Raw genomic sequence first — 23,895 nt, 5'->3', positions numbered from 1 at the left:
GTAAAGGCAAAATGGGATATTTCAAACCGTAAATGCCTTATGATTATCAAGAGCTCCATTATTGACGCAATAAGAGGAGCAGTCCCAGATACTCAGACAACCAGAGAATATCTTGCTAAAGTTGAAGAACAATTTAAAGGCTCTTCTAAGGTTTATGCCACCACTCTTATTAAAAGATTGGTCAATGAAAGATATGATTTTACTGGAAATCTGAGGGAACATATTATGAAGAAATGTCACAGGGCTTCTAAGCTTAAATCAATGGAAATGGAAATCTCTGAAGGTTTTCTTGTCCATTTCATTATGTCATCTCTGCCCCAGGAGTTTTCTCCATTTACGATCAATTATAATGCAATGAAGATCAAGTGGGGCATTGATGAATTAATAGCCATGTGTGTACAAGAAGAGGAAAGGCTTAAGGCAGAAAGAGTTGACCATGCAAATCTATTTAAACACTCTGAGAAGAAAAAAGTATAAGAAATTTAAGGAGTATTTGAAGCCTAAGCCTAGTTAATTTAAAGAAAAGGGGCAATGTTCAAATCAATCCCAGCAGAATAAATCTGGAGGAAATCCCTATACAGAAGAAAAGGGAAAAGAAAAGGATGGGTGCTAGTTTTGTGGAAAGAGTGGACACCGGCAAAAGGAATGTATTGGGTTTATGAGATGGCTTAGTAAGAAAGGTACTGATGTTATTTCTTTTGTTGATGAATCCCTGAATATTGATTATGCCACCAATTCTTGGTGGATTGACTCAGGAGCGACAATTCATGTTGCAAATTCCTTGTAGGGATTCGCTATGAGGAGGACCCTAAGAAGAGGGGAAAGAAGAATTAGAGATGCTAATGGAGTTGAAACTGAAGTTAAGGCCATTGGAGACTTCACTCTCACACTTCATACTGGCTTTAAACTTCAACTGCATGACGTCCTTTATGTACCCTCTATGAAAAGGAACTTAGTTTCAGTTTCACGTTTAGATAACGGTGGTTACTATTGTACTTTTGGAAACAATAGATGTATAATTATGCATGATAATAAAGAGGTTGGTCTCGCCGTTGGACAGGAACAACTTTATCAAATTTCTGTGTGCGATGCCACCTATAATGTTGACTCCTCAAATGCAAATGTCAGTACCAAACGAAAACATAACGATAATGAGACTTCTTCGAAATTATGGCACTATCGTTTGGGCCATATTTCGAGGGGGAGAATTGAGCGTCTCATTAAAGAAAACATCCTCTGTCCTTTGGACTTCTCAGATGCAGATGTTGATCACTGCATTGATTGCATCAAAGGAAAATATTCCAAGCAAATCAAGAAAGGTGCAAATCGAAGTATGGGAGTTTTGGAAATCATCCACACAAACATCTGTGGTCCATTTAATGTAAAGTCAGTGGATGGATTTGATTTATTCATAACATTTACCGACGACTACTCTCGCTATGGATATATCTATCCAATCAAAGAAAGATCTGAGGCATTAGACAAATTTAAAATTTTCAAAGCAGAAGTTGAGAATCAACATGATCGAAAGATCAAAATTGTAAGGTCTGACCATGGTGGTGAATACTATGGTAGACATACTACTTATGGTCAAATTCCTGGACCTTTTGCGAGGTTCTTACAAGAAAATGGCATTAAGGCCCAGTACTCAGCACCGGGTGAACCCCAGCAAAATGGAGTAGCTGAAAGGCATAATCGCACTCTTATGTATATGGTACGAAGTATGTTAAGTCACTCCCCTCTGCCGGTAAAGTTATGGATGGAAGCTCTTAAGACAGCTGCACACATTCTTAACAGGGTTCCCAGTAAATCAGTTCCTAAGACACCTTTTGAGTTATGGACTGGGAAGAAACCAACCCTGAACTATTTTCATGTGTGGGGTTGTCCTGCTGAAGCACGATTTTTTAATCCAAACATGGGAAAATTAGACCTCAAAACAATCAGTTGTCATTTTATCGGTTATCCTGATAAGTCGAAGGCATATAGATTCTACTGCCGAAATCAGTTTACAAAGTTTATTGAGACAAGACACGCTGTGTTCTTGGAAAATGACATAATCAAGGGGAGTATGACACCCAGAGAAGTTGTTCTGGAAGAGAAACGGAATTATGTTCCAATGCCTATAATTGAAGAACCCGTTTTCTCAACACATACTCATGTTGCACCTTTAATAGAAAGAAATAATGATGCAACACCTGCTGAAGCTCCTGCAACTACTTCTAGTAGTGTATCAAATGATGAGAATAATGAGAATGCTCAGCAGCCCCATGTTGTGATAGATGAGAAAAATAACGAACCCGTCAGAAGATCACGACGAGTTAGAAAGTCAGCGATTCCAAGTGACTATGTCACTTACATGAATGAAGAGGTGAATGAACCTATGAGTGAAGAGGTGAATGAGCCTATACTAGATAATGATCCCATCTCATTTAAAGAAGCAATGAAGAGTGAACATTCGTCTGAATGGCTAAAAGCTATGAAAGACAAAATGAAGTCCATGAGTACTAATAAGGTCTGGGACTTAGTAGAAATTCCCGAAGGAGCCAAAACAGTTGGCTGCAAATGGGTCTATAAGACTAAACGTGACCTCAAGGGAAATATCGAAAGGTTCAAAGCAAGGCTTGTAGCAAAAGGATTTACGCAAAGAGAAGGGATTGATTATAATGAAACACTTTCTCCAGTCTCTACTAAGGATTCGTTTAGAATTATTATGGCACTAGTTGCCCATTATGATTTGGAATTACACCAAATGGATGTTAAGACGGCATTCCTGAACGGTGATTTGTACGAAGATGTATACATGGCACAACCAGAAGGTTTTGTTATGAAAGGAAAAGAACATATGGGTTGTCATCTAAAGAAATCGATTTATGGACTAAAGCAAGCATCAAGGCAGTGGTATCTAAAGTTTGACCAAATCATAAGACAATTTGGTTTTAAGGAGAATAAAAAGGATGACTGTATATACGCTAAGTTTAAGGAGAGTAAGTTCATCTTCCTAATATTATATGTCGATGACATACTCTTAGCCAATAATGACAAAAATATGCTACTGGAAACAAAGAAATTTATGGCCTCTAAGTTTGAAATGAAAGATCTCGGTGAAGCCACTTATGTGTTGGGTATAGAGATTTACCGAGACAGATCAAATGGTGTTTTGGGGCTATCTCAGAAAGCATATACTGAAGAAGTATAATATGCATAATTGTTCAGCCTCGCCTGCTCCTATAATGAAGGGTGATAAGTATGGAAAATTCCAATGTCCTAAGAATGAGTATGAAGTTGCGCAGATGAAGTCAATACCATATGCTTCAGTTGTCAGAAGCATAATGTATGCACAAGTATGCACTCGCCCTGACTTAGCTTTTGTTACCGGGATGCTTGGCAGATATCAATCTAATCCAGGTCTACAACACTGGAAATTAGCTAAGAAGACCTTGTATCTTCAAGGCACTAAAGACCTCATGCTCACATATAGAAAGTCTGAAAACCTTGAAGTTGTCGGTTATTCGGACTCTGATCTTGCAGGGTGTATTGATGATAAGAAATCCACGTCAGGTTACATATTCACCCTTGCAGGGGGAGCTATATCGTGGAAAAGCTCCAAACAAAAAGTTACTGCATCGTCGACAATGCAGGCTGAGTATGTGGCATGTTATAAAGCTACTGGGCAGGCAATATGACTGAAAAACTTTATCCCGGGATTGAGAGTGGTCGACAGTATATCGAAACCACTCAAATTATACTGTGATAACAAACCAGCAGTATACTATTCGAGTAGCAACAAATCAAGTGCTTCTGCCAAGTACATTGATATCAAGTACCATGTTGTGAAAGAAATGATCCAGGATCAGACAATAAGCGTTGAGTATATGAACACTAAGTTGATGTTAGCGGATCCACTCACAAAAGGCCTACCACCCGTTGTATTTAAAGAACATGTTGCCGGCATGCGTTTGGTAGAAAAGCCTTCGATCCTGGAATAAGAAGGAACCTATATGGCACTGACTCCCCATAAAAAATAAGACGGACTCATTTTGAAATTAAATAGGAACCATAGTCACTTGGTTCAGTGGTGCTTGATATACTTGCCGGCATGCATTTTGACTACTGTAATCTAGTGTCTTGATATACTGTTTTGTTGAAAAGTGAGTCCATAAGTTTGTATAAGCCTAATGTAATAAGTTCAAAGAGCTCGTAAGATTAAAGAAGTTTATTTTAAAATATAATGGTATGCTATAGTCACTGGATTCTGTGATGCTTTATATTGGTCACTGTAATCTTTTGTCTTGGTATACTATTTTATTGAGAAATGGACTTATAAGTTTAGCCTCACGATCAAGGGGGAGAATGTTAGTGTGAACGCAAAATATGATCTTGCAGCTAAACCTAAAGTCGGCAAAGAGATATTTTGTTTAGGGCGATCGCTACAGTGATCGATCTCTCATGAACATCCCTGATCGGGGGATTACCGCCATACCCTAGTGTCGGTTCCCCCTGTGTGCAATGGCTATAAATAGAGATCAATACCTAAGTGTTAAACCCTAAGTTTTCTCTTGCTACCCGATCAAGAAAAACCCACTGAAACACAGGGAAGAACCAAGACATGATTCTCTCTGTGCTTCCAAATTAGAAGAGAAGAAAGAAGAACATAGACAGAGAGATGGGAACTTCAGGAGATCAAGGTATGATCCAATCTCATTTCAATTTGTAGTTCCACTTTGTGCCAAACCGATCCAAAGCATATCCAATATGCTTAACATGTAAAGCTGGATGGATACCTTTTGACTTTGTCATCATATGCTTCTGGGTTCCTTCATTCATCTTGCACATTATGTTTTGCAGGCCAGAGAAGGTTCTGACGGCCTTAAAATTCTAGTATCAACAAGTCAATTTCGGCCCTGTTTAGTTCCAAAGTTTTTTTTCCAAACTTCTAACTTTCCATTACATCAAAACTTTCATACACACACAACTTTTCCATCACATCGTACCAATTTCAACCAAACTTCCAAACTTCAGTGTGAACTAAACATTCATCTGGATTGCTGAAGCTTTAGCGCATTACATTTACAACATCTGCCGTGAAGTGGCTGGATTTCAAGTTCCAAACCAACTAGCTGAATGGCTCGATTGCAAATGCAGCAGCAATCCTCCTGTCCTCTCCTCCTACATGGTACTTTTACTACATCTGAATCTCCTTATTCATCGGATATATACAAGTTTGCACAGGACCACATCAACACAACAGTCCATTCATCAGATAAAACAGAAATTTCAAACTTTCATGTATAGCAAAGCATTCATGCCACGTGATCAGAACAATTTCTATCACCGCGAAAGCAGGTTGAATTAGTCAAGCAAATGGTTGTCTTACCCCCATCATGCAAAACACAAGATAAGACAATGATAAAAAAAACAAGTTAAAATGAATAATAACGGATGGTACTACTTGTACTCAAACTAGAGCGTAGCACTTGCTCAAGCAGAGGTGTTTTCTTCCTTCTGTGGCTGATTGACTACTGTATAGTATGGATGTCAATTTATGTCACAGGGAGGAGGGCAGAACAGCTTCATATACCATGAAGCAAAAGAATCCGCATCTCTATCCTGGAACTTCCTTTCCTTGATCTACAGATTCTACAGATAACCTTCTCAATGCCTACAACAAGCAAAAGAATAAACTAGCAGGAATTAAGGGTTCTTGGCCTTTATCCTAAGCTTCCTGGCAATGGCAGCCGCTCTCGGGTGACTGGGCTTCCTGCTGCTGCCATCGCCACTCTGCTCCATCTCTACCCAGTTGATCACCCTCAGTATCAGCGACTGCGGGCAGCAGCAGCTACTCTGCTTCCGCCCATCCGCCGTCGCCGACGCCTTGCTCTTCTTCTTCAGGCCAGTCTCCAGCGCAGCCTCCACGAAGTCCATAAACCAGCTCGACGCCTCACATTGCATCTGCTTCGCCAGCCTCAACGACGACCCGAGAGCACCGGTGGTAGTACTACCAGAAGAAGATCGCTTCTCGTCGCCGTCTTCTCCGATCTTGTCTAGTACAAGGCACTTTCTGCTGGCGTTGGAGCTCCGGTTCTTGCCGCCGCCGTCATCCAGCGTGCCCGGCGCGAACGACACCGACTTGGACACGCCCAGGGCTCCTCTCCTCTTGGACAACGACGACCTGTTCTGCGCAATCTCCTGCAAGACCGGCGGCTCATCGGCTGCCACGGCGCCGGCCATCGAGGTGGCCGCCTGGATCGACTCGATGTCGGTCACGGCCTGCACGGCCTCCTGGTGGAAGCTGAGGAAGCTCTCGAAGCAGGTGGCCGGTGCGTCGGGCCTCGCCGTCTTGCTCAATTCAGCGAACATCCTGGTCCGGTTGACCAACATAGAATCGATCACTCAATGATAAGTAATACAGCAACTAGCACCTCAATCGAATTTGCTTGGAAGCGAGAATCGCCACATTCACCATTGCCATCAGATAGAGAAGGAAAAGAGAAAGAAAGGATCGTACTTGTAGATCCTGACTACGTTGTCCGTGGCGGAGGCGTTGCGCAGCGCCTCGAGGGCGGCCTTCTGAGCTTGCTCCCTCTGCTCCATGGCTTCCTGAATCAAGGAACGAAGTGAAATCAGCAACCCAATCAGACGACTGCATCAGGACGCTGCGAATTCAGGATGGAAATTGAGTTGAGGGACTTGCCTTCCCCAGGAGATTGAGCTTCCCGGGCACCGGAACGCGAGTGCTCGTGGACGGCCTCTTCTTGGACGACGTCGCGGAGCTGCAGAGCTCATCATCCGAAGACGGTGAGGAGGGTTCTTCCTCCTTGGGCGGCGCTCTTCTGCTCATCGCCCGCGAAGCTGTGTAGCAGCTCATTGAGATCTTCTCCTGCACCGCACAGATAATCAATCGTCTCTTATCACAACTTGTGGATGAAACTCCAATTGCTCAATTATTCAGAGAAGAATCAAATCGAATCTAATCGAATTGAAGAGGGAGTATATAGTGGTGGGTTACGGACGGCGGGGAATGGGCTCTTGGGGATCTTGGGGTGGTCAGGAGCCCTGTCGGCGACGAAGCTCTTGCTCCTGGTGATCCTGGGGAGGACGCTGCTGCTCTTCCTGAGGGAGGAGGCGGTGCTCCGCGCCGGCGAGGGCGCGGGCGGTCTCTCCTTGACGGGCGTCCTGTCTTCGAAGTTGAGCGTGGTGGGCTTGATGACCCTGGGGGAGGCGAGGATTCCGGCATGGTTCTCAGGGCCCCAGGAGCCCCTCCTGGGCGCGGCGGGCTTGGCGCGGGTGGCCGGGTCGGGGGTGCCGACGACGAGCGGGTGGCGGCCGGGAAGGGGCCTGGCGCCGACGATGACGGGGACGGGGGAGCCCGGGTCGAGGCGGTCGAGGTGGACGAACTGGCCGAGCTGGAGCTTGTTGCTGAGGACGAGATCGGCCTGGGGGAGCGGGAGGGTGGCGTAGATGGAGTGGGAGGAGTCGGAGACCTTGACGTAGAACTTGCCATGGCGGGGGAGGAGGTCCTTGTCGTCGAGGTCGGCGGGGACGATGTCGGTGACCTGGAGCAGCGCGGTGCGGTGCTCCCCGACGGGCTTGGCTGCGCCGGCCTTCATGCCGTCGAGCAGCTTGAGGAGGACCCCGGCGGATAGCGTGCTCATGGCGGGCGGATCGATCTGCGATTGAAGGCGTGGGGCGGGGATGATGAAATAGAGGCGAATTATTGGATGGATGGAATCTTGATGATGAACAAGAGGAGATACCTGATCGTGATTCTGATCTTGATCCGATCGAGCAGAGGTGGAGCCGTGGAGGAGAGAATTGGGCGAGGTGGAGGAGGAAGAAGCTGGTTGTGAGGAGGAGGAGCTGAGGAGGAAGATGGAATCCAGAGCAAACACAACCAATGGTCCGTTTGCTTCCTTTTCTTGTGTTGTGATGGGCTTTGGAACGTTACGCACCCCAACGGTCGACTCGCCCCCACCCCCGCGCCGCTTCCCCGCTCTCTCTTTTTCTTCCTTTTCTTTATTTTCCCCTGCCTTTCTTGTGCATTTCGTTTTAAGAAAAAAAAATACTACTCTAGTAAATCAACCCAAGCCACGTCACGTCCCAGGGAGCTACTCCAGCTGGATTTGCCAAGCGGGTAAAGCTAGTGCCTCATCGTTTGGCTTTTTAACGGCTTATTAGAGGATAAAAATAAATTTATAGGTAAAACTTTTATATATGTGTTCTTGGTGATTTAAAAGCCAATGTTGAAAAATAAACTACGTTAAAAATACCTCAAAATCAATATCAAAATTAAGTTTGAAAATTCAAATTTTGGCTTTTTCTTTGGTTGAATAGGCCATCCTATGGGAGCCCTAATCGACCCCCATCCCCTCCCTATACGGCTCCTCTCCCCCCTTCTTTCTCCCCTTCTTCTCTTCCTACGACACCATAATTTTTTTAAAAAATAAAAAAATAGTTAGAAAAATTTATGTATAGAAATACTATATATATATAAACTTTTGACTTATAAACTTTGGGTCTCTAAACTTTATGTGTATAAACTTTAGATGTGTAAACTTGAGATGTACAAACTTTAGATGTATAAATTTACTAAAATAGGAAAGTAATATGGTGCCAAAAAAGGAAATCACGTGGAGGAGGAGGGGAGATTGATCGCCCACTAGCTTTTCCGTTGCGAAGCAGCACATAGTATGGTATAGCACAGTTCAGTTCTGCTTGGTCATTTCGTTATCAGCGTCTCATCAGAAATTAAAATAGAAAAACAAAATGCCTGGACACATACCGTACTAGTACAGGCAAACTACAAATCGGACGTCTCCTTCAATTGTCTCAGTCCTTCGTTTTCTCCTTCAATTTTCGTTCTTTCGCAAGCATTTTGTTCTGAAACAAAAAATTCTACATTTTTCTCCGAGAAAACAAAAAAAAAACTAAAATCCTCTCGATGGACAGACAAATAACGGTGGGCTTTCTTTTAAGAGAAGAGATGGGAGAGCGTTCGGCCCAGGAAGAAGAGCGGCACGATGGAGGGTGGTTTTTGGGCCGTGGGCTGAATGTCAGAAACGGCCCATCGGGAACCCAATCAATCGTCTCCGTCTCCGCCGTTGGACGACCTCTTCTTTCTCCTGCCCCAATGCCGGCGCCGCCGCATCCTCGGCGCTCCGGCTGCATACAATACATGCGCTGTTGCTCTCTCCTTCCTTCCTGCTTAATTGCTTCGTTCTTCCTCCTCGCCTCACTTCCCTGCAGGAGTAGTCTCTCTATCTCTCGAGCTAACGTAATTCCTCCTCCGTCCTCAGTAAAGATCAAGCCGCCGGCTGCCAGGCAAATGTTACAAGTCATTTTCAGGTTCATTCCCTGCATCCAATATATATCGCTCACAAACGTTTACATCCATCCTTCAATCCACAAATCGCATTCACCCACATGCATCATCAATTATTTCATCCTCGACTAGTTTTTTCTACATTTTATTTTATTTTATTTTTTCTTCCAAACATCACTCTCTCAAGCAGGTTTGAATCATGTTACTACTAGTATGGTTTTATGTCATCCTAATGGTACATTTCGCGGGCCAAGCACTCACACCAGCCACTCACTTCACTGTACTGCCTTCATTTCATCTCTCCGACGGTAACACTGAAACTGAAATTCTGGCTACCGCGGCATCAAATCCTTTTTGCTTGTAATCCAGGATATCATATCCCTGTAGCTAACACTCAGCGGTGCACAGGGTCCACATAAACCAGAACATTTCTTTCTATGGCCAGGCAAATCCAAAGTTTTAGGACTACTAGTTCTAGTTCAGGCCAGCCAGGGGAGGGGGGAACGTGGCCGTCGCCGTTCGATCGGCTCCGATCCTTTCTCCGGCTGTGCTGTTGCCGTCTCCGGGCACCGCGAAAGCTGAGGCTCCATCTCTCACACCTTCTCAGGAATTTGAGGCTCAGCTCGACCAAATTCCTCCTCTCCTCTCCTCTCCTCTGCTCTGCTTTCTACTTCCTCTGCCCGATCGACCCACTGGATGATTGGAGTGAGTTGCTCTCTACTGTACTACTACTAGAGTAAGTAAAGATGAAGCTGCTTCGGCTAAAATGTGACCTTGTCATTTTCAGGCTCATTTCCTGTATTTAGTCCGTCACAAACGTTTGTATGCATTGAGCCACGTGCATGAATTGCTGTATCATCTTCTTTTCTTTCTCCATTTCTTCCAAACATCACTATCAGTTAACCAACTTTCTAGTACTTAGATACTACTCCAGTACTAAGTACTATACTGATACTCTACTCGTAGTAGTACGAACAATAGTTAGGCACATGCACAACAGCCACTATACCACCTTCGTTTCTCTGATAGCAACACGCCAACACGGATACTGAAATTCTGCTTCCACCTTTTCATACAAGTAGCAAATACTCCTACGCAGTAGTAAGTTCTGCTATTGTACTTGTGTCAATTGTAATCCACATCCTTCTTGTAGCTAAATGCAGAGGATCATATCTGGTCCTGGGGCTTACTTCTTTCTGCATATTTCTCAAAGCCATGATTCCTTTTCCAAGGATCGCCCCCATTATAATTTTTGAAAGAGCAAGGCGAATTTGCTGGTGTATAGAATTAAGAAGAGACTGCCCCCATTTTAAGGATTATCACATCATTGCCTCTCAAAAATAATGATGCGAGGCTAGAGAGCATGCAGTAAACCAAATACTAGTACGTACTTACATCGGACTGGATTAATTTCAGGCACAAAAGAGAACACTCACACACAGTATACTACTGGAGTACTCCTACATGATAGACTGGAGACATATACGTAGGGCAGGCAGCTAGCTAGGGGATACAAAAACGTTAGCCAAGAGTTAGTAGTAATAACAGCTTGCTCCCGCTCATGCCATCCATTAGCTTAGTGTAAACTCTTGTTTCTCACTAATTAACCTAGCTACCTAGAGGCTCTCTGGTCTGCTACTCTTTATACTTCTTATCATCACAGTACAGAGTAGAGTAGAGTAGAGAGTATTATCTCATTCTGAGCAGAGTGAAAGAGTGGTGTGAATTAATATTGGAGGAGGAGGTTGCGCAGCCTGTGGGAGACCCTGGAGGCGTCGAGGCCGATCCTGGAGCAGAGCGCCTGGGAGTGGAGAGTGTAGAAGATCTTGTCGCCGACGACGGAGAAGCTGGCGTTCACCACCTCCGCGCCTTCTTCCTCCAGCACGCCGATCACCTCGTGCAGCCGCACCGCCCTCTCCCTCTCCTCCCTGATCGCCTCGCTCACCACCACCACGTCCAGCGTCCCATCCTGGCACCGCACCTCCACCACCGGCATCCCGCCGCCGCCGCCATTGCTGGTGCTGGTGGTGAGTGCCGCCGCCTGCTGCTTCCTCTTCTTCAGCTCGTCGATCCTCCCCTTGAGCTGCTTGATGTACGCCGCCGCCTGCTCCAGGTGATCCAGCTGCGTCACAGCCTCCTGCACCATCCATCAGTAATATTTTAATTATTCAGTACACCACCACCACAGTTTAATTCAGTTACTACTACTACTACTACATACTTTTTCCACGTTTTTTTTGTTGTTGTTGATCCAACACTGTAAGGTGAGGTGTCAAGCTCATCGTTGTACCAGTATTCAACTATTGGAAACAGGAACTTTGGCATGATTAGTAGCATTGCTTTTGTTTGTTTTTCTGCAAGGGATGCTGAGGAAGGAATTCCTTTCTTGAAAGTGATTGCTGCTGTGACCTGAACGCACTGGATTGGATGGATTTGAGGTAGTGGTAGGTGGGTCACTGGATGAATGAATTATTGGTGGGTTCAGTTTGAGCAGAACAATGATCTGCACTGTTTGTGAATTGTGAATTGATTATATTGAGCTTGTGTTGTTCGTCGGTTAGTGTTGTGCTCTACCAATCCGTCACGTGGCTACAGCCAAAACAACTGGACTACTCTTCCATTGACAAAATATTTTCTTACAAACAAAGAAAGGAAGGAAAGAAAATAGTACTAGTAAAAAGGATGCGAGATCCATCCATTGGAAGCGCATCGCTGTCTAAGTGAGTGAGGGGCCTTTTTTTTGAGAAACAAAATCAGTCATATCAAAATATATATTCTATTCCAGCACGTGCCTGAAACTGTAGCTCAAGTCGTTCGAGTGCACGACGACTCACACAAACACAGATAGATACTCAATCCTACTACTAGTAGAAAAAGAAGATACTGCTCCACTAATTGTTATACTCCACTATCAGAAATACTAGTATTAGTCCTACAAAAACCAATTACCATGTCAACTCATATCATTTCCACTCCGTAAGTATCAAAACATTGGTGACCCTCAAAATTCAAAAAAGGTTTAGCCACCCAGCCAACCCTTTTGAAATCTTTTCTCTTTTAACTTTTTTTTGCTTGGCTTTTTTTACACGCACGCACGCACGCATTCGCGGCCATCTGTAAACGCCTCTGTTTATATATATGCAGCTTAAAAAGGCAGTAAATGAATGGTGTGTGCACGCAGTTACTCCTACGTAACCTGATTTTGATCATTAATTTGGTAGTGTTTGTGATTTTAATTAAAGAAGATGCGTGGTTACAAACAAGCAAGAATCTATGGTACTCCAGGAGTTAAGAGTAGCATATATACTCCTGGTAGAGAAGAAAATAATTACTAGTCCAGTCCAGATCGATGGAGGGGGTTGAGCTGAATGAATGAAGAGGCTAGCTAGGCTTGTAGTTAGAGAAGGAAAATGGCTGCAGAATACTACATAGCATATTTCAGTAAGCAGGAGGTTGCAAGTGATATAGTACTGTACTCCACTATATATGTGTGGATCTATTATTAATGTATGGTCCGGTCGATCCATGTAAAAAATATTTCAGTTGCAGCAGCAATTACTAACAAACATATGGAGGAGTATCTGAAACAAGAGGATGATTGATGCATGTTGTGGATAAAAAGAGAGTAGTACCTTGGTGGAGGAGGGCGGCGATGAGGAGGAGGAGGTGGAGTAGTGGTGGTGATGGCGGCGGGGAGCGGCGGCGGGGATGAGGGAGGAGAGCTTGAGGCAGAGACCCTTCATGTGGAGGCGCCGATTCTTCTCCACATCCTTGCGCTCCATCTTGCTACTGCTGCTGCTATAGCAGTTGCCGCCGCCTCCTCCTCCTCCGCTGCTGCTGGTGTGGCAGCTGCCTGCTGCTTTTGTGCTCGTCGTGCTGTTCTTCCTGCTCTTCATCCACCGAAGCGAAGATTGCTTCTTCCTTGAGTTAATTAAACTCAAGGATCGATGCAGGCAAGAGTGAGTACGTTTCTTGATCTCAGCTTCTCTTAAAGGATGGATGGAGCTAGAATAAAATGGATGGAGCTAGCAGTAGCAGTAGCAGATGGATGATGAGTGGTTGGGTTGGATTGGGTGGTCGATCTGCTCTGGTTCATTTTATAGCGGGTGGCAAGTGTGTGTAACAACAACACAATTGAGGGAGGAGGGAAATGAAATGCGGTCAACTGGTGCTTACAGTAGATCCATCCTGGTGGGGTGATGGGATGGGGGTGACCCCAGGGTTTTCGTGTGGGGCCCACCCTCCCGCGCACCACACCCACGTTGTCTGCTGCCTGACGCGTCACTGACTTCCTCTTTTCTTTTCTTTTCTTCCCTTTCCTTTTTTTATTTTATTTAATATATGCCCTCACATGATTTTTTTTTAATATAGTACTCCCTCCTCCGTCGTAAAATATAAGAAACGTCTTATCCGGTCTTACATATTAAAATATGATAGTAATTAGTAGCCATAAATTAAATAACTATTTGACGGAGCTCGTGGCTCCTCACCGGGAGACCGCGCAGGCCCCCCTTTGCCAGTTCGGCCGGGGGCTTAGGGTGAAATCTCAAGCTCTCGCTCTCCCTCTGTATCTGGAAAGATCGTCTGCCCGCAAGACACACGAGACACGGCGATGTATACAGGTTCGGGCCGCTGCGAAGCGTAATACCCTACTCCTGTGTTTTTGTGGATTTGTGTATGAATGAGCTACCAAGTGTGAGCCAACTTCTTCCCCGTTCTAAGCTCTAAATCTGGAAAAGAATCCCCCCCTTCTCTATGGGCAAGGTCCTCCTTTTATACTTCAAGGGGATACCACATGCACCCTTCCCTTTCCAAACTGGACTTTTCTTCTCTTTATTGACGGAGATTGGTATGGTTGCTGTCCGAATGACACTCCGATGGGACAGCCCACACCTACCTCCACTCCCGGCGGAGACAGGCGCAACGTGGGATCGTGGCTGCCCGTTGCTGACGCGACCAGTGCCAGACCGGTCATTCTTGTCCACCACGCGTCAGTTTAACAACATGCATGTTTGCCCTTCCTTGTGTAACACCTTGCCTGTAATGGTTAGGATGAAGCCTGGTATATATCGATCGGGGTTAACGTGCCATCTCTGGGATGTAACACGCTAGCTCCAGCTGGGGACGAGTGCTTAGAAGCTCACACCTTGACGGGATGGGGTAAGGCGTGCGTCAGACCGCCAGTCGCCACCTAACCCGTGATCTGACCGGTCTGTGACTGGTCACAGACCGGATAAAGGAACGCGCCGTACTGCGCTGCATGCAGCGTGACACGCCTGACCAGACTGCAATAAATGCTGTTAGGTGAGCACAGCTGTGCTCACTTATCCCATATATGTGGCGCAGACTTCCTTAAGGGGGTCGGGGTGCCTCGGCCCTCGGGGCCGGGGCAAGCGCAACCCGACCCCCCCTCGGGGGAAATCAGGAGGAGGGCGGACACCTCACCCTCGGGCCCGACGTCCCCGAAGGTGCCAGGCCACGTGGGCGATTGTGTCTGCCTCAAGCCTCTAGTCATGATACTCCCGGTCCCATATCACCGACAGTAGCCCCCGGCGTTATGCCAGAGCAATTTCCCTTCCCAAGGGAAGCGGTCAGGTGTGACGCCACCCTGTGACAGGTGGGACCGGTCTCCGTAGTTGGGCAAAATACCCAACGGTCTCAATCCATGCACATTGGTATTGGTAACTTTGGTTGTCCATAATGGGCGGTCTATTCAAGACTGCCACACCACTTGAGCAGCGCGCGAATCTGGGTGAGCAGATTCGTCTCGCCCGGAGATATGGTAACGCCGCTTCGGACGGCGAGCGTAATTAACGCGCGCACGATACAATCCATTTCGATTGCCACAACCGCATATCCACTCAATGCGCCGTAAGCGGGCGAATGGGATTAGTGGAAGCGTGGGCACGGGAAACGAGGGAGCGAGATAGCGAGATACGAGGGAGCGAGGTAGTGGGCGCGAGAAACGAGGAGTCAGGCCCAGCGATGGCAAGGGTATAAAAGCATCGAGAAAAGGATTTGCATCCTTCCTTTCGCCATTGTTCCTCTTGCCTTCGCCACCTGAGCTCTAACTCTTTCTCTGCTACGCCCTACTTTCGCCACACGCGCTCGTTCTCAATCATCTCTTCCTCCGCCGCCATGGCACGGGGCTCTGCTCTGCTCGACGGCAGTGTACTACCGCCTTCCCGCATCGTGAATGAGAGGCACGCCGGACTGCCGCGCCGCTTCATGCCGGAGTCCGCCACCGGTCGGGAGATAGTGATGCTGGGCGAGGGGCGCCCGGCACCAGACTACCCGGGGCGGTCCATCTTCTTCCTCCCCTTCGCGATGGCTGGGCTGGTCCCGCCATTTTCTCATTTCTTCATGGATGTCCTGGAGTTCTATGACCTCCAGATGGCGCACCTTACCCCCAATGCGGTGATGACATTGGCCATCTTCGCGCATCTGTGCGAGATGTTCATCGGGGTGCGCCCCTCTCTTCAGCTGTTCCGGTGGTTCTTCACCGTGCAGTCGGTGTCACCGCCGTCGGTGGTTGGCGGCTGCTACTTCCAGCCGCGGGGGCCGGTATTGAACCGCTACATCCCCTGCGTCCTTCGCAAGAAGTGGGACGACTGGAAGAGCGACTGGTTCTACACCCCCCTCGCCAACGAAGCGCGCCTCCGACTTCCAAGCCAGCCCCCGGCGCAGGTCTCCAGCTGGCGGGCACCGGTAGATCTGGGGGAGGACTACGACGCCGTCCTCGACCGCCTGGCGGGCCTGCGATCCCAGGGGCTCACCGGGGCCATGGTGTACGGCGATTACCTCCGTCGCCGGATTGCGCCGCTCCAACGGCGCGCCCGGAACGCCTGGGAGTACACTGGGCCTGAAGACTACATGCGGACCCACCAGGGAGCCAGATGGGATTGGGCTCCCGAGGACTTCAAGATCGTGGTCCAAAGGGTGCTGAATCTTAGCTCCGCGGAGGCGTCTCGCATTCCTCAGGAGATCCTCCCCCTCTGCAGCGATCCCGACCGCGCCTCCATTCTAACCATTATGATGGGGGTCGGGGCCTCAGAGGAGAGAGCCCCTAAGGGCCACGACGGCGCGGGCGAGCGCCGCCGAGGGGAACAATCTGCCCCAAGAGGGGGTCGTGCTTCTGGGCCCCGCGCCGGGGGCTCGGGGAGCAGCCGCCCTGCCGACGCCCAGGGGAAGAGGAAGCTGGGAGGAACACCTCCCCCATCTCCTCCCCGAGGGGGCGGGGCGGCGCGTGCCAGCAGTCGGCGCCCGGAGGGGGCCGCGCCGACGTCGCAGCCCGAGGGGGAGCGCAAGAAGAAACGGCTCCGCAAGACGGGGGAGACGGAACCATGCCGGGGGAACCTGATTTCTCCTCCAAGGTGGTCATTCAACCGACCCCCTCGCAGGTTCGTCTCACTCTCATTGCAACCACCTTTCTCCCAAAGAGAAGTTTTTTCTTACTCATTTTGTTCGTCTTTTGGTTTTTTCTTCTGCTTCAGCGATGTCCCGTCGCATTCCTCCCGCCACCCCAAATCCGGCCAGTCCGAGGCCGAAGATCCAGCGGCCGCAGAGGAGCGGAGGCGAGAGTCTGACCGGCGTGAAGCCGCAGCCCGCCTTCGGGAAGCTGAAGAGGCCGCCCGGGAGGCCGCCCGGGTTCGCCAAGCGGAGGAAGCTGCTCGGGAGGAGGCCGCCCGGGCTCGCCAAGCCGAAGAAGCTGCCCGGGAGGAGGCCGCCCGGGCTCGCCAGGCTGAGGCGACAGCTGCTGCTGGCGCGTCACTTGGGCCTACTCCCTCGGGCGGCCCTCAGGCGACATCCTCCGAGGCGGCTCGCGACGAGGCCGCGGGCGCATCGCCTGGGCCTACCTCACCGGGCGACGCCCAGGACCAAACGGGCCCGGGGGACATCCCCGAGCCCAGCGCATCCTCCGGGGGGCCAAGCCGCGTCGCCTTTTCTCCAAGGCGGCTCTTCTCCTCATCTTCTGTCGCCCCGCTGAGCGCCGAGCCCCTTCTGCAGGCCCTGGCCGCCGCAAACACCGCAGTGCTGGATGGGTTCAACACCCAAGTGGAGGCCCTGCGTGCAGAACGAGCGGAGCTCGAGGCCGCATGGGCGCGTGTTGAGGAGGGGCGGCGCTCGGTGGACGCCATGGTGGAGGTGGGCCGTAAGGCTCACCGCCGTCATGTCTCGGAGCTTGAAGCCCGGAAAGCGGCGCTGGCGGAGATCGCCCGTGAGGTGGAGGAGGAGCGGGCGGCCGCCCTCATCTCTACCACCGCGATGATCGAGGCGCAAGACACTCTCCGCCTTCAGCACGCAAGCTGGGAGGCGGAGCTGAAGAAAAAGCTCGACGCCGCCCAAGGGGTCCTTGACTCCGCCGCTGCCCGAGAGCGGCGGGTAACGGAGACTGAAGCGGCGTTTCGGCGGCGCGAGGAGGCCCTTGAGGCCCGTGCCATGGCGCTGGAAGAACACGCCGGCGCCGTGGATAGGGGCTTGACGGACCGCAAGGCCGCCGCTGGTCTCCGAGAGGCGACGCTGGCGGCGCATGAGGCCGCCTGCGCCGAGGAGGAGTGCGCGCTCCGCCTCCGCGAGGACGCACTCGCTGAGCGGGAGCGAGCTCTCGAGGAGGCTGAGGCCACGACCAAACGGCTGGCGGACAGCCTGTCCCTTCGCGAGGCGGCGCAGGAGGAGCAGGCGCGCCGCAATCTCGAATGCGTCCGCGCCGAGAGAGCCGCACTGGAGCAGCGGGCTGCTGACCTCGAGGCGCGGGAAAAGGAGCTGGACGCAAGGGCGCCTATCGGCGGGGCGGCCGCGGGCGAAAGCGACTTAGCCGCCCGCCTCGCAGCTGCCGAACACACCGTCGCGGAAATGCAGCGAGCGCTGGACTCCTCTACCGGGGAGGCCGAGGCCCTTCGCTTGGCGGGCGAGATTGGGCCCGACATGCTTTGGGATGCGGTCTCCCGCATGAAGCGCGCCGGTCGGCAAGCAGGCCTCTGGAGAGGCCAGACGACGGTGCCCCCCACCAATCTGGAAGGCCTCGCTCCGCACCTCAACAGGATGGCCTGGGTCCTCGAACGACTCCCCGAGGAGCTCGAGAAGACCATCAAGTCATCCTCGAGGGACCTCGCCCGGGGGGCGGTTGAACTCGTGCTAGCGAGTTACCAGGCCCGGGACCCCAATTTCTCTCCCTGGATGGCGCTGGAGGAGTTCCCTCCCGGGACCGAGGACGACGCGCGCGCGCGGGTCGGGGATGCTGCTGACCACATCGTCAACGGCTTCGAGGGCTCGGCCCCTCGGCTCGCGTTCGCCCCCAGCTCCGACGAGGAGGGCGACGCCAGCAGCGAGGACGACGGTGGCGACGAGGCCGGCGACCCGGGCGCATTTGAATGAGCCCCCAGGCCCCCGCCAATCTTAACTTTTTTCTTGTTCTTTCTTCTAAGGCCTTCATGCCTCTTTTTCGTACAATTTAACTTAATCTGCAATGAGAAATGATGAAAAAAATTTTGTGTTAGTTTTATTTTGCTATATATGAGATGAGGATGATCTGTGCCGTGGTCTTTTTGCGTCTTAGCTTGAAATAAGGGCCCGTGCCCAAGTCCCAGTCCTCGAAAAGCGCGGGTCGGGGCTAGTGCCTGGGGAGATCCGCATGTCGAGACTAGCCAGGCCGGGAACGTGGTGACCGAGGGTTATGGGTGACCCGATTGTGGGTTTTTGCCGATTCCCCCCCGGAGTTCACCACGCCCTGGGGCACGGCTCGGTTCTGGGCCCCGTTTGGCGATTTTAGCTGACCGAACCGAGCCCCCGAGGGCAAGGTTGAGCACGAGTGACATTATTTCAAGTCAAGATTCTTCAAAAGGAAAAAAACGGCACAGACACAACCTTTAGAAAATTGAAACTGCTTTTATTGAAATGCTGAAATAAGAAAAGTAAGACTGTGCATGTGTGGTAGCCCCCGGCCAACCCTGCACACCCGAGGGGGGTGCGGGGTTGGCCTAAGCCAAAACCTGACACCCGACTCCCCCCCTTCCTCAGGGGTAGAAGCGACGAAGGTGTTCGATGTTCCATGGGTTAGGCAGCTCCGTGCCGTCGCCCGTGGCCAGCCGTACCGAGCCCGGCCGGGGGACACCGATCACTCGATACGGACCCTCCCACATTGGTGAGAGTTTGCTCAATCCAGCACGCGTTTGGACGCGGCGTAGGACGAGGTCGTCGACGCAGAGTGATCGGGCCCGGACGTGGCGCTGATGATAGCGCCGCAAGCTCTGCTGGTAGCGCGCGGCTCGGAGGGCCGCGCGCCGCCTTCGCTCTTCTAAGTAGTCGAGGTCATCTCTGCGAAGCTGATCTTGATCAGCCTCGCAGTACATGGTGGCCCGAGGAGACCTCAGGGTGAGCTCGGACGGGAGAACCGCTTCTGCGCCGTAGACGAGGAAGAAAGGCGTTTCCCCGGTCGCTCGGCTTGGTGTGGTTCGGTTCGCCCAGAGCACCGCTGGCAACTCCTCGATCCATGAATCGCCGTGCTTCTTGAGAATATTGAAGGTCTTGGTTTTAAGGCCTTTGAGGATTTCTGCATTGGCGCGCTCCACTTGGCCATTGCTTCTGGGGTGGGCAGGTGAGGCGAAGCAGAGCTTGATGCCCATGTCTTCGCAGTAGTCGCCGAAGAGTTCACTAGTGAATTGGGTGCCATTATCCGTAATAATACGGTTAGGCACCCCAAAACGGGCCGTGATGCCCTTAATGAATTTAAGAGCAGAGTGCTTATCGATCTTGACAACCGGATAAGCCTCGGGCCACTTAGTGAACTTGTCGATTGCAACATACAGATACTCAAACCCGCCCGGGGCCCGTTTGAACGGTCCCAGGATATCAAGCCCCCAGACAGCAAATGGCCATGACAGTGGTATGATCTGCAGGGCCTGGGCCGGCTGATGGATTTGCTTGGCGTGGAACTGACACGCTCTGCATCGCCGGACCAGATCGACTGCATCATTGAGAGCTGTCGGCCAATAAAATCCTTGACGAAAGGCCTTGCCAACCAGGGTGCGCGAGGCGGAATGGGCTCCGCACTCGCCCTCATGGATGTCAGCAAGAAGCTCAACGCCTTGTTCCTGAGGAATGCACTTCAGGAGGATTCCGTTAGCCGCGCGCCGATAGAGGGTCCCTTCTACCAGCACATAGCGTTTGGAAATGCGTTGTACGCGTTCACTCCCTTCGCGGTCCTCAGGTAGAGTCTTATCTGTGAGGTACGTTTGGATCTCAGAGATCCAAGCAATCAATCTAAGGGAGCTTGGAGCGCTCCCTTTGGGTCCCGAGGCCTGGACTCCGACGGGCCTCGGGGGCCGGTCAGGCGCATCCGTCTCCCCTAAGGGGTCGGGTCGCGCCGACGGCTGGGTAAGCCTTTCTTCAAAGGCGCCCGGTGGGGTCTGGGCTCGCGAGGACGCGAGCCTTGAGAGTTCATCGGCAACTATGTTATCCCTTCTGGGTATATGCCGAAGTTCTATCCCATCGAAATGGCGCTCCATACGCCGCACTTGGCGTACGTAGGCGTCCATCTGTGGGTCAGAGCACCGGTACTCCTTACAGACCTGGTTAACGACTAGCTGGGAGTCGCCTAATACCAAGAGGCGGCGGATCCCCAGTCCAGCTGCCACTCTGAGTCCGGCAAGGAGTCCCTCGTACTCTGCCATATTGTTAGTCACTCGAAAGTCGAGACGGACCAAGTATCTGAGGACGTCTCCGTTCGGAGAGGTCAACGTGACCCCTGCACCGGCGCCCTGGAGAGACAGAGAACCGTCGAACTGCATCACCCAGTGGGCGGTTTGAGGCAGCTGTGAGGGGTCCGTGCTGGCCTCGGGTATTGAGACAGTCTCTGGAGCCGGGGTCCACTCTGCCACAAAATCGGCGAGGGCCTGGCTCTTGATAGCGTGGCGTGGTTCAAAGTGCAGATCGAACTCAGAAAGCTCGATTGCCCATTTTACCACTCGTCCTGTACCCTCTCGATTATGCAAGATTTGACCGAGGGGGTAAGACGTAACCACAGTGATCCGATGCGCCTGGAAATAATGGCGCAGTTTCCTCGAGGCCATCAGAATAGCGTAAAGCATCTTCTGGGCCTGTGGGTATCGGGTCTTGGCGTCCCGGAGGGCCTCACTAACAAAGTAGACAGGCCTCTGCACCTTTCGGCGGGGCCGATCTTCTTCGCTAGGGGCCGCACCCCCGGGGCGTTCTTCGTTCAAGTGGCCTTTCGGGGCACACTTGTCTTCTGTGCCGATGACCTCGGGGTCGGAGGATGAAAGGGGCGGCCTTCCCTCAGTGGCCTCGGGGCCGTCCTGGGGGTCGGGGGCTCCTGGCATCGTCGGACAAGCGGGCAAAGGGCCAACTCCGGTCGCTAGGGGCCTCTGGCCTCCGTTCGGCTCGGGGGCCTCTTCTCCCTGCTTTCTCCCGGGTCGAGTCAGCACAGGGTTAGCCTCGGGGCCAAAGGGCGATAGGTGCGGCCTTCCCGCAGTGGCCTCGGGGCCTTCCTGAGGGTCGGGGGCACCCAGCACCGTCTGACAAGCGGGGAGAGGGCCGACTCCGGTCATCGGGGGCCTTAGGCCACCGTTCGACTCGGGGGCCTCTCCTCCCTGCCTGCTCCCGGGCCAAGTCGGCACAGAGTGGGGGTGCGCAGAATGAGGATTGTCCTCATCGCGCTCCACAACCAACGCTGCACTAACTACTTGGGGGGTCGCTGCTAAATAAAGTAGCAGGGGCTCATTTGGCTCCGGGGCGACTAGAACCGGGGGAGAGCTGAGATATGCCTTTAACTGAGTAAGGGCATGTTCAGCTTCCTCCGTCCAAGTGAACGGCCCCGAGCGCTTGAGGAGCTTAAACAAGGGAAGCGCCTTCTCTCCCAGCCTTGATATGAAACGACTTAGGGCGGCCATGCAACCAGTGACGCACTGCACATCCCTAAGTTTGCTGGGGGGGCGGATCCGCTCTATAGCTCGTATCTTCTCGGGGTTGGCCTCAATGCCTCGGGCAGAGACCAAAAACCCAAGAAGCTTGCCCGCAGGTACACCAAACACACACTTATCGGGGTTCAGCTTTATGCGGGCGGAGCGGAGGTTCTCAAAAGTTTCCGCTAGATCTGAAAGTAAAGTTTCTTGGTTGCGCGTTTTTACAACCAAGTCATCGACATAAGCCTCAACATTACGTCCTATTTGGCTACCCAAAGAAATTCGAGTAGTACGTTGAAAAGTAGGACCTGCATTCTTTAACCCGAAGGGCATTGACATATAACAATAAGTTCCTACGGGGGTAATGAACGCAGTTTTTTCCTCATCCTCCCTAGCCATGCGAATCTGATGGTAACCAGAGTATGCATCTAGAAAACACAAAAGGTCGCACCCCGCAGTGGAGTCGATGATCTGATCTATGCGAGGCAGGGGGTAAGGATCCTTAGGACATGCCTTGTTAAGGTCGGTGTAGTCGATGCACATCCGAAGCTTGCCGTTCGCCTTGGGAACGACCACCGGGTTCGCCAGCCACTCCGGATGGATGACTTCACGGATGAACCCGGCCTCCAAAAGTCTAGCCACCTCCTCGCGGATGAAGGCTTGACGTTCCGGGGCCTGCCGCCGCACTTTCTGCCGGACCGGCCTTGCGCCCGGCCGCACGGCGAGACGGTGCTCAATCACCTCCCTGGGGACCCCGGGCATGTCCGCTGGTCTCCATGCGAAGACGTCAGCGTTTGCCCGCAGGAAGGAGACGAGCGCGTCTTCCTATTTGCCATCCAGAAGACCACCGATCCGTGTGGTCTTGGATGGGCCGTCGCCCAAGGCAACCTCCTTGACCGGGACCTCGTCGCATGTGGCAATCCGCTGCCTCGGGGCGGTGGGGGCGGAGGTGCCAAGCCTCTCGTCACCACCCTCGGGCTTGGACGCGGCAGCGAGGCGGTCGGCGTGCTGCTCCATGCAAGCGAGCGCGACTTTAAGATCGCCATGGACAGAGATGGGGCCACCGGGGCCCGGCATCTTCATCTGGAGGTAGGCGTAGTGGACCGCCGCCATGAACTTCACCAACGCGGGCCTCCCTAGGACCGCGTTGTAGGGCAGACTGAGGTCCGCCACATCGAAGCTCACCCGCTCCGTGCGGAAGTTGGCGGGTCCACCGATGGTGACCGGTAGGTCGATGTGACCTAACGGCCATGTGTGCCCCGGCGTCACACCGATGATCGGTTGAGACGGCTGGAGCACCATCCCCGGGGCCTTGATAGCATCAAAGGCCGCGGGGGAAAGGATGTTGAGGGCCGCTCCTCCATCTATGAGGACACGTCCCAACTTCACGTTGCAGATGGTGGGGGAAACCACCATTGCAACCTGCCCTCCCCAGGCAATGCACGGTGGGTGGTCGGTCTGGTCGAAAGTGAGAGCAACCTCCGACCACCGCGCCCGACGCATCGCCTCATGAGTAGGGACCATGGCCAGAAGCTCTCGCTTCATAGCCTTGAAGCTCCGGCGAGAGACGTGAGCACACGCTCCTCCATCGACGGTGGCTATGGTGGCCCCAGGTTCTTGGAAACCTAGGTCATCATCGCCATCATCGATGTCAACAGC

At 51.5% G+C, this 23,895-nt stretch overlaps 3 protein-coding genes across 4 annotated transcripts; all 3 read right to left on the bottom strand.

Annotated features, from left to right (window-relative positions):
• Positions 1–5,349: 5,349 nt before the first annotated feature.
• On the bottom strand, positions 5,350–7,905 carry LOC9268327 (uncharacterized). Of its 2 annotated transcripts, none has more exons than XM_066306896.1 (5): positions 7,755–7,905; positions 7,011–7,667; positions 6,688–6,877; positions 6,506–6,593; positions 5,350–6,358 (listed from the first exon to the last, which is right to left on the bottom strand). In XM_066306896.1, the coding sequence occupies exons 2-5, from the start codon at positions 7,650–7,652 to the stop codon at positions 5,692–5,694; spliced, it is 1,587 nt and encodes a 528-aa protein (XP_066162993.1). In that variant the 5' UTR covers positions 7,653–7,667; positions 7,755–7,905; the 3' UTR covers positions 5,350–5,691. The 2 variants fall into 2 exon arrangements, with proteins under 2 accessions (XP_066162993.1, XP_015632365.1); XM_015776879.3 differs by having other exon boundaries at positions 6,506–6,597; positions 6,692–6,877.
• A 913-nt stretch (positions 7,906–8,818) lies between these two features.
• On the bottom strand, positions 8,819–9,468 carry LOC4326164 (uncharacterized). The gene has a single exon (XM_015792575.3). It carries the CDS (start codon positions 9,355–9,357, stop codon positions 8,893–8,895), a length of 465 nt encoding a protein of 154 aa, XP_015648061.1. The 5' UTR covers positions 9,358–9,468; the 3' UTR covers positions 8,819–8,892.
• A 1,220-nt stretch (positions 9,469–10,688) lies between these two features.
• On the bottom strand, positions 10,689–13,390 carry LOC4326163 (transcription factor bHLH168). Its single transcript, XM_015767462.3, has 2 exons — positions 12,952–13,390; positions 10,689–11,456 (listed from the first exon to the last, which is right to left on the bottom strand). The coding sequence occupies exons 1-2, from the start codon at positions 13,213–13,215 to the stop codon at positions 11,046–11,048; spliced, it is 675 nt and encodes a 224-aa protein (XP_015622948.1). The 5' UTR covers positions 13,216–13,390; the 3' UTR covers positions 10,689–11,045.
• Between the last annotated feature and the right edge of the window lie 10,505 nt (positions 13,391–23,895).

Source organism: Oryza sativa, chromosome 1, assembly GCF_034140825.1.
Source record: "Oryza sativa Japonica Group chromosome 1, ASM3414082v1".
NCBI lineage: Eukaryota > Viridiplantae > Streptophyta > Magnoliopsida > Poales > Poaceae > Oryza > Oryza sativa.
This window is presented reverse-complemented; position numbering and strand designations above follow the sequence as displayed.

Bases quoted from the DNA above. Each gene is read 5' to 3' on its own strand.
- LOC9268327 (XM_066306896.1), bottom strand. From the start codon at position 7,652: ATGAGCACGCTATCCGCCGGGGTCCTCCTCAAGCTGCTCGACGGCATG. The intron at 6,594-6,687 runs GTCCCTCAACTC...TGATTCAGGAAG, and splicing joins CAATCTCCTGGGGAAGGCAA to CCATGGAGCAGAGGGAGCAA. The intron at 6,359-6,505 runs GTACGATCCTTT...CAACCGGACCAG, and splicing joins AACGTAGTCAGGATCTACAA to GATGTTCGCTGAATTGAGCA.
- LOC4326164 (XM_015792575.3), bottom strand. From the start codon at position 9,357: ATGCAGGGAATGAACCTGAAAATGACTTGTAACATTTGCCTGGCAGCC.
- LOC4326163 (XM_015767462.3), bottom strand. From the start codon at position 13,215: ATGAAGAGCAGGAAGAACAGCACGACGAGCACAAAAGCAGCAGGCAGC. The intron at 11,457-12,951 runs GTACTACTCTCT...TGGATGGTGCAG, and splicing joins CGCCGCCCTCCTCCACCAAG to GAGGCTGTGACGCAGCTGGA.